The 11,910-nt window shown below is 47.2% G+C and overlaps 1 protein-coding gene across 1 annotated transcript in view; it reads right to left on the reverse strand.

Annotated features, from left to right (window-relative positions):
- tmem181 (transmembrane protein 181) overlaps nucleotides 1–11,112 on the reverse strand; it is a 54,922-nt gene extending 43,810 nt beyond the window's left edge. The window contains exon 1 of the mRNA XM_085981540.1: nucleotides 10,812–11,112. Within this exon, the coding sequence (XP_085837666.1) occupies nucleotides 10,812–10,907 (96 nt within the window). The 5' untranslated portion in view covers nucleotides 10,908–11,112. The remainder of the gene's footprint in view (nucleotides 1–10,811) is intronic.
- Between the last annotated feature and the right edge of the window lie 798 nt (nucleotides 11,113–11,910).

An 11,910-nucleotide genomic window follows, 5' to 3' on the forward strand; every position in this document is an offset into this window, starting at 1 on the left:
TCAGTTTCTTAGCAAATTAAAATATTTAAAATATGTGCCTAAAAGAAAAGCTTAAAGAGCCTCCTAAAAAAAGGTTGTAAACAGGTGCAATTAGCGGAAACTCGCCATGGTGATCAATTCAATCTGGGGGCATGGCCTGTTTTATGGGCGGGGCCCGTTTCTAGCACAATGTTTTTCAAACTAGCGCAAAAGATCACGGAAACTCGATTTGCACTTGAAATGCTTCAATCTTTTGATGGACCCTTCTTGTTCCTCAAACTGTTTAACACTGTTCAAAAGAGAACTGCTTCCATTTGTCTTGGTTTTTGGTACACACAAAGACAAATTCTATTTTCTGGTTGCAGACTTTCCCTACTAGCTAGGAATGATCCATACAGTCCAATACAAAAAGCCCCATTGCTGGCCTTTAGAGGCATGGCCAGGGGAAAGAATGGCATTTTGGCAAAGCCAGTTTATATTTGCTGCTGGGAACACAAGAGCTGCTTTTACATTGGCCTTGGAGAGGTGCTTGTTGGGGTAACCCCAATGGAAACTTATCGGCTATACTTCACTAAGACCAGTTGCTGGGAAGACCTGGAAAAGAGAAGTGTGGGAGACCCCACGTCAGGAATATTGCAAGCACCCCTCAAGAGCCAATGTAAAAGTTGCTGAAGTTTGCAGTATGATGGGGATAACCCACCTGTCAAGGTGACACTCCATCTACTGCCAACTTATTTACATTGCAGTGGTACAGCTGAAGTTGGGGCTGGCACTAGAAGCACTGTAGTGTGAATGCAATTATTGAACCACTTGTTTGCAATTCTAGTGGAACTTCAATTATCCCAAAAAGTGGATAATCAAATTGGCAGATAATCAATAGGTTCCAAATTTTGGTCTTAGATAGGGTACCTTGGGAATAGAGACAAGTACAATATAAATCATAGAACAGGTATTACGAAATGTTATTCACCAATGAAAGGTGAAATAAAAACGGAGGTTTTCCCCAGCACCGTACACTTCCTAGACAGTACATTTAATCTTCTGAAGTGGAGGGGTGGCAAGAGTGGAGCCAAGGGTCTTGAAGAAATTTTTGATCGATTCCTGAACCATTAATGCTTTTTATTTTCCATTTCAGTCATGTTTTCACATACAAGACACAAATGGTGCACCCTGTATGCATTGTACCCTTCTTCCTCAAAAGATTCTCTATATCTTCCACCTCTCTTCTTACTATTAGCGTTTTTCCTTTCATTACCATTATTCATATAATCAAAAATGTCACTGCTCAACCTCCTGATTGAGCTCCTCACACTCAGGAACTTCCTTACCATTATCCAGAATAAATCCAGCTATGATCTCCTCCTCCTCAAAAGGCAAGGGACTATTTTTCAATGTAGTTAAAGCCAAGGAAGTTACAAGTTACAAATACCTGTAACTCTTCTACTGCAGGCAAAAGCTCGCACCAGAATGAACCAGGGTGACCAGCTTTACCTCATTGAAGTGTGAGTGACCTCATACAAGCCCTCTTTTACTACGATGGCTTTTCCAGAACAATAACATGTAGTATTCTCCGTAGAGAAGTTTTTCAATAACTTGCTCCTGTATTGCTGCATCAGGTACTGGATAATACCCTGGTTATAGAATGGATGATGGATGTTAGGTGACAAATATACAACAAGGATTGGAATATTATCTTCTGTTAAGGTGCATTTGTCAGGATGTGAAGGTGCATTATTTAAAATTAAAACTGATATGATGCAGGTTCTTGATGCTCAGATGGTTATCAACTGCGAGTACAAAAGTATGGTGAACCAGGAGTTCAAAACTCTTTCAATCCATTCACACATATAGCTAGTTGTAGCACAGGAGGAGGTCATTCGTCCCGTCATGCCTGTGCTGGCTCTTTAAAAGAGCGGTCATGCTTAAATCCATACCCCCGCTTTTTGTCCATAACCCTGCAAGTACCTGTCCAACTGTCTTTTTAAATTAGTTATGGAATCTGCTTCCACTGCCTTTCCAAGTAGAGCTTTCCAGATCACAGCAACTCGGTGAAAAGATTTCTCATCTCCCCTCTCGATCTTTTGCCAATGATTTTAAATCTATGACCTCTGGCACTCACTAGAGGGAATAGATTTTCTCTATCCACTCTATCAAATCTTGAAAATCTCTATTAGGTCACCTCTTAACCTTCTATGTTTCAAGGAGAACAGTCCTAGCTTTTCCAACCTCTCCTCATAACTGAAGTCTCTCATCCCTGGTGACATTCTGGTAAACCTCCTCTGTACCCTTTCTAATGCCCTTTTACAGATTTCCTGAAGTGTGGTGCCCAGAATTCTCCAGCTGAGGACTAACCAGTGATTTATAAAGCATGATCTCTTTGCTTTTATTTTATATTCCTCTATTTATAAACCCAAGTAACTCATATGATTTTTTAACCACATTATCAAGTTGCCCTGCCACCTTTAAGGATTTGTGCATATCGACACCAAGTCTCTATGCTCATCAACAATTTTCAAAATCATGCCATTTATATTATACTGTCTTTCCATTAGTCCACATTGTAGTAGCTGAGATTGCATTTTAGTTGCCTTTAAAAAGAGTGTTCTTTTGCCTGTCCTATGAAGGCAAGTCGCAGGTTCCAAGTACCACTGCCATGACTGCAGCAAAGTAATGTAATTACTTTTGCTGCCTGTTCCCTGGAGCACAGGTTTCTTGCTTTGTTGTAAGAGTTACGATTGAAGGCATATCCAGTGTGGACCAATCTGTATTGAAAACCTGAACTTCTGCACACTGGTTGAACTGATCACAAAACAGTTCCTGCTAGACAGGGAAACCACCCTTAAATTAGCACTAACTGGCAATCTGTCTCAGGGGCCACAGACTGATGTGTTTTTTTCCATTTTGCACACCCAAGTGCGGCAGGAAATGCGCTTAAGATACATTGTTGGGACAGAGTACAGCAAGTTTAATCTGCACCTGACTGTGTTGCGACAGAGTACAGGAAGCTTTACGCTGTACTTGTCTGTGTTATATCTGATAGAGTATATTGTGCTGTCACGGGGTTGCCAAAATGGAAAGCCTCAGCATCGATGTTCTTTACCTTGATAAGCGCAAAATTCACAAAAGTTTTTTTAAAATTCTGAAAGTTGGGCTTCATTGCTATGCTTTATCACATCTATAGCTGTGTGTAATTTTAAATAAACTAGCTTGTTTATTAGCACAAAGTATCCTGTCTCAAATTATTAAAATCTCTAGGCTGTATTTTCATCTTTTGAGCTACTTGGAAAGGTGCAAACTCTGAGCCAAACCATTATTTTACCAGAAAATAAACACTAAGCAAAAATCAATCTTTCCTACAAGAGCTAGTAAAACTATATCCTTTACTGCTCCTTTCGAAGCACAAGTTTGAATAGAACACTTAGCGAGTTCAGCCTTCTGGTCTATGGAGACAGAACAGACTGCATTGCAATTGAATTAGCTCCAAGGCATTACATAAAAGACATCTACATAAAGAACCTTCACTGCTCATGAAGAATTGCTTGTCTGTACACATGTTCCTCTGTGCAGGTGAATAAGACAATTCTTTGGTTGGCAAGTGGTGGCTGCAAATTGGTCTGACTGCCAATTCCTGCTGTAGTAACTGATTCATTTCACTTGATGGTGCTGTCTGTGGTAAACCACTTTTATCGTTCACTATCGTTACACTATAGTTCTCACTGTTGTATTGTTATCACCGTTCTCACTGTTGTATCACTATACGAGGTCGCCTCTTGTCGCGCTGTTATACCTGGGCTGACCACCTCCGACTCCGCCCATGGCTCCACCTACCTGCCCAGGTATAAAGGTAGTCGACTGGCTGGTATTCCTCCTTGTTGGACCCGATCACCCACGAGGGTGGGCTCTGTTATTTAGTCAATAAAAACCTTTAGTTACGTTCCTAACTCGTCGCTTTTTATTGGACGAATTGATAGGTATATCAATTTTATTGACTAAATTTTAAAGATGTTTGCTACTGACCAGCCAGAAGCCCTCCCAGAAGCACAGCCACAGCAGCCTTCAGACACCGGGCTACACCAGCCGGCTTGGCTGCAAGCCCTCAAACCACCGTACCTGGATCTAAACCCACAGGCAGCAAACTCAGCCCTCAACTTCAAACACTGGCTGGACTGCTTCGAATCCTACCTGGAAGAATCCGGCGTCCCGCAGAGATCCAAACTAAGACTTCTGAACGCCCAAGTGAGCCCGAGAGTATACGCACTCATCCAGGACACGACTACATACGAGGCCGCTATCAACCTACTGAAACAGCAGTACCGGAGCCCGGTAAATTACATGTACACCAGGCACCTCCTAAGATCCCGCCCGCAACAGCCAGGAGAGTCTGTAGCTGAATTTTTACGGGCGCTAAGAGCACTCGGCAGGAACTGTGACTTTAAAGCGGTGACGGCTGTTGAAAATACGGAAGATAATATCCGCGATGCCTTTGTGAAAGGCCTACGGTCCGACTACTCACGGCAAAGACTGCTTGAAGCTAAAGACCTCGACCTGGACAAAGCTGAAGCCCTCGCTCTCTCCCTAGAGGTGGCCCATCAGGACCAGGAGGCGTTTTCCAGGTACTGCTCGCGACCCTGGGACTCGGGCCCGACCCCTACCGCAATACCCTTCGCAGCGCCGCCCCCGGGACCTACCTCAGCGTCGGCGTCCCGGACCCGACACCCCCGGTACCGGCTCCGACATCGGGCACCCGCGATCGGGCCGCCGGCTGCTTCTTTTGCGGCCAGGAGAAGCACCCGAGGTCGCGCTGCCCAGCCAGGAACTCTACCTGCTCAACCTGCAGGAAGAAAGGCCACTTCTCTAAGGCCTGCAGGAGCGGATCTTCAGAGGCCAGCAGTGCCTCATGCGAACTGTGGGGGCGGCCATCTTCTTTCACGGCAACTGAGGCCAGCATCCCCACACGTGAGTCATGGGGCGGCCATCTTTGATCAAGGCAACCGACCCCAATAGTGCCTCATGTGAGTTATGGGGGCAGCCATCTTCTCCGCCATTTTGTCCTACCTCGTGGGAGACGCCATTTTACCCACCACGCCCGACTGCCACCGAGCCCCCGGACCTGACGACCGCCTCGCCCGCAGACGACAACGACTCGCTTACCTACACACTAGCCTCCGTCACTCTGGATCAAGCCCGCCCACACCACCTGTCCAAGTCGATGATGGACATCAAAGTAAACGGCCACGCCACGACCTGCCTGTTCGACAGCGGAAGCACGGAGAGCTTCATCCACCCAGACACGGTGAGCCACTACTCCCTCCCTGTCCTGCCAACGCGCAACCGAATCTCGATGGCATCGAGGTCCCACGCCACGGACATTAGCGGCTACTGTGCTGTGACCTTGTCGGTTAAGGGCACAGAGTATAAAAATTTTAAACTCCTCGTCCTCCCCCAGCTCTGCGCTGCCGTCCTACTAGGGCTGGACTTCCAATCCCACCTCCAAAGTGTAACCCTAGCATACGGTGGACCCCTCCCCCCTCTCACAGTCGACAACCAGCGAATGTTAAACCGCCCACCGCGTAACACCTGCAGCCTATCCACCCTCAAGGTGCCGCCACCTTCCCTGTTCGCTAACCTCACCCCCGACTGCAAACCCGTCGCTACCAAGAGCAGGCGGTACAGCGCTGGGGACAGAGCTTTCATTAGCTCTGAGGTGCAGCGTCTCCTGAAGGAGGGCATCATCGAGGGGAGCAACAGCCCCTGGCGTGCCCAGGTCGTGGTCGTTAAGACCGGCGATAAAAATCGCCTGGTCATCGACTACAGCCAGACCATAAACAGATACACCCAGCTGGACGCATACCCCCTTCCCCGCATATCTGACATGGTCAATCAGATTGCACAACACCGCGTATTCTCGACCATCGACCTTAAGTCGGCCTACCACCAGCTCCCTATCCACCCCGAGGACCGCCAGTACACCGCCTTCGAGGCGAATGGGCGCCTATACCACTTCCTTAGGGTCCCCTTCGGTGTCACCAACGGGGTCTCGGTCTTCCAAAGGGAGATGGACCGGATGGTTGACCAGAATGGACTGCAGGCCACATTCCCCTATCTAGATAACGTCACCATCTGCGGCCGCGACCGGCAGGACCACGACGTGAATCTGGAGAAATTCCTCCGTACAGCCCAACGGCTGAACCTCACCTACAATAAGGAGAAATGTGTGTTTAACACCTCGCGCCTTGCCATCCTTGGCTGTGTAGTAGAGAACGGACTCATCGGCCCCGACCCCGAAAGAATGCGTCCCCTCATGGAGCTACCCCTCCCCCACTGCCCTAAGGCACTGAAGAGAACCCTGGGGCGCTTCGCCTACTATGCCCAATGGGTGCCCAATTATGCGGACAAAGCCAGACCCCTCATGAAGTCCACATCCTTCCCCCTCACGGAGGAAGCGTGCGCGGCCTTCTCCCTCATCAAGGGAGACATAGCCAAGGCCACAATGCACGCAGTGGATGAGTCCATCCCCTTCCAAGTGGAGAGCGATGCATCCGACTTCGCCCTAGCCGCTACCCTTAACCAGGAGGGGAGGCCGGTGGCCTTCTTCTCGAGGACCCTACAGGGCCCCTAGATCCGACACTCATCGGTCGAGAAGGAAGCCCAGGCAATTGTGGAGGCGGTACGGCGCTGGAGGCATTACCTGGCAGGCAAACGATTTACCCTCCTCACCGACCAACGTTCGGTTGCTTTCATGTTTAATAACAAGCTGAGGGGCAAAATCAAGAATGACAAGATCTTGAGGTGGAGAATCGAGCTATCCACCTACGATTATGATATCTTGTACCGGCCAGGTAAGCTGAACGAACCCCCTGATGCTCTTTCACGAATTACATGCGCCAGCGCGCATATTGATAGACTTCAGACCCTCCACAACGACCTCTGCCACCCCGGGGTCACCAGACTTTACCATTTCATTAAGGCCCGCAACCTGACCTACTCCATCGAGGAGGTCAGGACCATGACCAGGGACTGCCAGACCTGCGCCGAGTGCAAACCGCACTTCTATAGGCCGGACAGAGCAAGCCTGATCAAGGCCACCCACCCCTTCGAGCGCCTGAGCATCGACTTTAAGGGGCCTCTACCGTCATCTGACCGCAATGTGTACTTCCTCAACATCGCTGATGAGTACTCCCGTTTCCCTTTTGCCTTCCCCTGCCCAGACATAACCAGTACCACGGTCATCAAGTGCCTGAACGACCTCTTCGCCTTGTTCGGGTTCCCGAACTATATACATAGTGACCGGGGCTCCTCCTTCATGAGTGAGGAACTCCGTCAGTTCCTACTAGCGAGAGGTATTGCAGCAAGTAGGACCACCAGCTACAACCCCCGAGGGAACGGCCAGGTGGAAAGAGAGAACGCGACGGTATGGAAGGCCGTCCTCTTAGCCTTAAAGTCTAAGGGCCTCCCAACCTCCCGCTGGCAGGAAGTCCTCCCGACAGCGCTGCACTCCATCCGGTCACTACTTTGCACTGCCGTTAACGCCACCCCCCATGAACGAATGTTTGTTTTCCCCAGGAAGTCGACTACGGGAACCACTCTACCAACCTGGCTGACCTCTCCGGGGCCCGTCTTGCTGCGAAAGCACGTGAGGGCCCATAAAACAGACCCCCTGGTCGAGAGGGTGAACCTCCTGCACGCCAACCCCCAGTACGCCTACGTGGCTTACCCAGACGGGCGGGAGGACACTGTCTCCTTACGAGACCTCGCACCCTCGGGCACTCCGGAGACACCACCTTTACCCCCCCCACCACCCCCCCAATTCCAGCCCAGGTAGACGGCATGCCGGAACCCCACGAGCCTTCGCCGACCACGCAGACACCAGCACTAACACCGGATAATGCAGCACCGCCGCTGCGACGATCGGAGAGGCTTACGAGGCCTCCGGACAGACTGACATACCAGAACTGGTAGTACACTTCACCCCGCCGGACTCAAATCTAAACAAGGGGTGAATGTGGTAAACCACTTTTATCGTTCACTATCGTTACACTATCGTTATCACTGTTGTATTGTTATCACCGTTCTCACTGTTGTATCACTATACGAGGTCGCCTCTTGTCGCGCTGTTATACCTGGGCTGACCACCTCCGACTCCGCCCATGGCTCCACCTACCTGCCCAGGTATAAAGGTAGTCGACTGGCTGGTATTCCTCCTTGTTGGACCCGATCACCCACGAGGGTGGGCTCTGTTATTTAGTCAATAAAAACCTTTAGTTACATTCCTAACTCGTCGCTTTTTATTGGACGAATTGATAGGTATATCACTGTCTAAATAGAATACTAAAACAGTGCATTTAGAGCAGGATTATCAGGGTTTAATTGATCTCCTGAACTTTGCATATTTTGACACAGCAAAGAAAAATGCAGAGCAAAGCTCCCTCTACTCTGCTGCATCATGTCTAAGGCCCAACTTCAGAAAGCACCCCTTAATTCAGCAGTCTAACATTTTTCCACAAACCATCCTGTGGCCGCCGAGATATTACCAACTCGTGCCAAACTAATTAAGGACATATTTGTGCTGTAGAGTTCTAACACAAGGAGTTTCCAACAATTCTGGATGGATTTGAACCCAGATCCCAGAGGTAAAAGGCCATTGTCTAACCCACTGCACCACCTAGTTTTTAATGCACTTTAAAAAATAAGTCCCTGTTTACTTTGTGCAACAAATATTCCTGCTGGTAATTGCCCAACATGTTACGATAGAGCCAGACAAAAGCAAGGTAAAATAAACACCCATTTAATTTTTATTTGTTACATAGGATGTACAGCACAGAAACATGCCATTCAGCCCAACTGTTTATGCTCTGCATGAGCCTCCTCCCACCTCTCTTCATCTAACCCTATCAACAAAACCTTCTATTCCTTTCTCCCTCATGTGCTCATCTAACTTCCCCTTAAATGCATCCATGCTATTTGCCTCAATTACTCCTTGTGGTAGCATGTTCCACATTCTAACGACTCTCTAAGTAAAGAAGTTTCTCCTGAATTCCCTATTAGATTTATTAGTGGCTTATTTATGGCCTAGTTTTGGTTTCCCCCACAAGTGAAAACAGCATAAATGCATCCCTAATTTGGCACTCGTTGCAAATATCTTCACTACATCTACCCCAACCCCATCAAACTCTTTCATAATCTTAAAGACCTCCATCAGCCTTCTCCTTTCCTGAGAAAGAGTTCCAGCCTGTTCAATCTTTATGGATAGATATAACTCTTAGTTCTGGTATCATCCTTATAAATCTTTTTTGAACCTTCTCCGCACCAGACACCAGAATATGGAGACCAGAACTGTGCACAGTACTCCAGGTGCGATCTAACTAGGTTCTATTCAAGTTCAATACAACTTCTCTACTTTACAATTCTAACCCTCTAGAAATGAATCCCAGTGCTGTGTTTACTTTTTTTTTTAAATGGCCGTATTAACCTGTGTCACTAATTTTAATGATTTGTGTATCTGTTGCATTATACCAGGGTTTAACTGGATTCAGTTTAAATTTGGGAACGAAGAGTTGCATACTATGGGGCTTTAATTTTTTTTTAAATTCATTCTCGGAACACGGGCATCGCTGGCAAGGCCAGCATTTATTGCCATTACCTTGTGGTGGGCCACCTTTTTGAACCGCTAATTGCTGTTTGGCACAGCTGAGTGACTTGCTACCCCACTTCAGAGGGCAGTTAAGAGTCAACCACACTGGTGGAGTCACATATAAGCCAGGCCGGGTAAGGACAGCAGGTTTGCTTCCCTAATGGACATCAGTGAAGCAGTTGGTTTTTCAGAAGACAACTTCATAGTCACTTTTACTAATACCAGCTTTTTATTTCCAGATTTTTTAAACTAAATTCAAATTCTCAACTGTCATGGTGGGATTTGAACTTGTTCTCTGGATTATTAGTTCAATAACAACCACTATGTTACAGTTGTCCCCAGCCCTTTCCTCTTTTCACCATTCATGTCCTTTTAGGCCCATCCAAGGAGAATTATGCACTTACACTGGAGAATTGGATGCTATTTGCCCTTGACCTTGTGTGATATTTGCAACAGTGGATTAGAAACAATTTTTTTCCCTCTCAGGAATATTTTCCACAGTTCATGTGCCACAGGCTGTTATCGTTTTTATGTTGAAGCATTGTGATCCGAGAAAGAGAGAAACCCAGTCAAAAAGCATTCAGCAATACTATTCATTTAAAACTTGGAATTCCATAGGGTAGGGCTGTGACATGATGATTAGAACAGGAGGGTTTGTACAGTAGTTGGAAGAGCAGAGGGTGCGAATGGGGACAGGGCTGGAGGAGGTTGCAGACATGGGGCGGAGCAAATTAATGGAAGGACTTGAAGACACGATTAAAGATTTTGCAGTAAACACAAAGGACACCCAGAGACAGCATCAAGCACCTCAAGCAGTGTAAGGCACCAGTGAATGTAGAGTAAAGCCCTCTCTGCTCTATCCTATCCCCAACAATGCGTCTTAGCCCAACAGTGAAAGAATACTCCCTAATGAACCAATGTGAATGCTTTTTGTTTAGGAAGGGTTGAAGCTGCTCAAGCGTGTTTCAAACCGGATCCGTGGAGATCCTTCCATAGAGAGATGTTCATTCCATTAGCCGAGGCTGGGTTCAAACCCAGTCACAAAGATGAAATGGCACTGTATTAATTCACTGAGCTGTTCAGTCCCCACAACTCACATTTTTGGAAAGATGAGAAGGGATAGAAAACTACATGGTGCTTAGCAGGCTTTAATCGAAAGTACAATACACTACAGTTACGAATAACAGTTACCAAAACTTACATTTATACAGTGAAGTGACCTAGTGTGGTTGTGAGCATCAACCCTGGTATTTGACACACTGGTGTCTTGCATGACTCCACTTATTGCAACCATCATTGGGATCTTTTTCCGGAATTCTACACCTGAAGAAAATCAAAAATGTGATTTAATAGACACTCTTATTGTTTATACATTATCCCAAAGAAGATACTTCACACCCATGATTTCAAATTAAGTGAAGGTGACACTACCAATCATGAGTCTGCCAAGTCCCTCACATGAATAGCTCACTAAGTACCACAGTGATTGATGAATTATCTAGGTACATGATTTACAAGCATAATCTGCAATAGGCATCACAAACAAATCCACATTGGTCTATGCATGGGTTTAAAAAGGTCCTTACAAGAGTCACCCAGGATGGGATTTTTCAGGCACGTTTTGAAAATTCCAGTCTGTCTCTCTCATCTATCTATATATATATAAAGCGGCTCTTCTGTCTGTCTGTCTGTCTGTCCGTCCGCCTGGTCTCGATGCGTTTGGAAGTTACAGAGCGTACCAACGCGCGCGTCGCCTCAAAAGAAAGCTTGCGATTCCGGACCGGTCATCGGCCTATTTACGTTTCGGCCGGACAAAAATCCCGCCCGCGGTATCCCAAAAACGTTCAGCGTTCCGCTCATTAGCAACCGTGTGACGTCGAGGTCTTCCTACAGTTGAGTGTCGAGTGACTCGACGATTGACCAATCCTACGCTTCGGTGACCTGACCGGTCGACCAATCGGTGCGTGTGTGGGCGGGCCTTATCCTTCTGAACCGAGGTGAGTGGCCGCCATCTTGATTTTCCACAATTTTTTCCCCCACACTTTGTGTGTTAGGGAACTAAGGTAAATATTTGAATTATGTGTTAGGGAATTAATTAACAATTTATTTCAGTTTTATATTGTGTTTAGCAACCCCCCCTCCCTCCTCCTCACCCTCGCGCAGGGGGGACTCGGTGCTGGTCTCCAGGCCCGCTGCAGGCAGGCCTGAAGCTCCAAAAATTTCTCTATCTCTCTCTCTTCCCTTCTCCTCTTCCCTCTCTCTCCTTCTCCTCTTCCCTCTCTACTTCCCCCTCTCAGGTT

Source organism: Somniosus microcephalus, chromosome 3 (genome assembly GCF_052327205.1).
Source record: "Somniosus microcephalus isolate GS21.2 chromosome 3, FLI_Smic_1.0, whole genome shotgun sequence".
NCBI classification, from domain to species: Eukaryota; Metazoa; Chordata; class Chondrichthyes; order Squaliformes; family Somniosidae; genus Somniosus; species Somniosus microcephalus.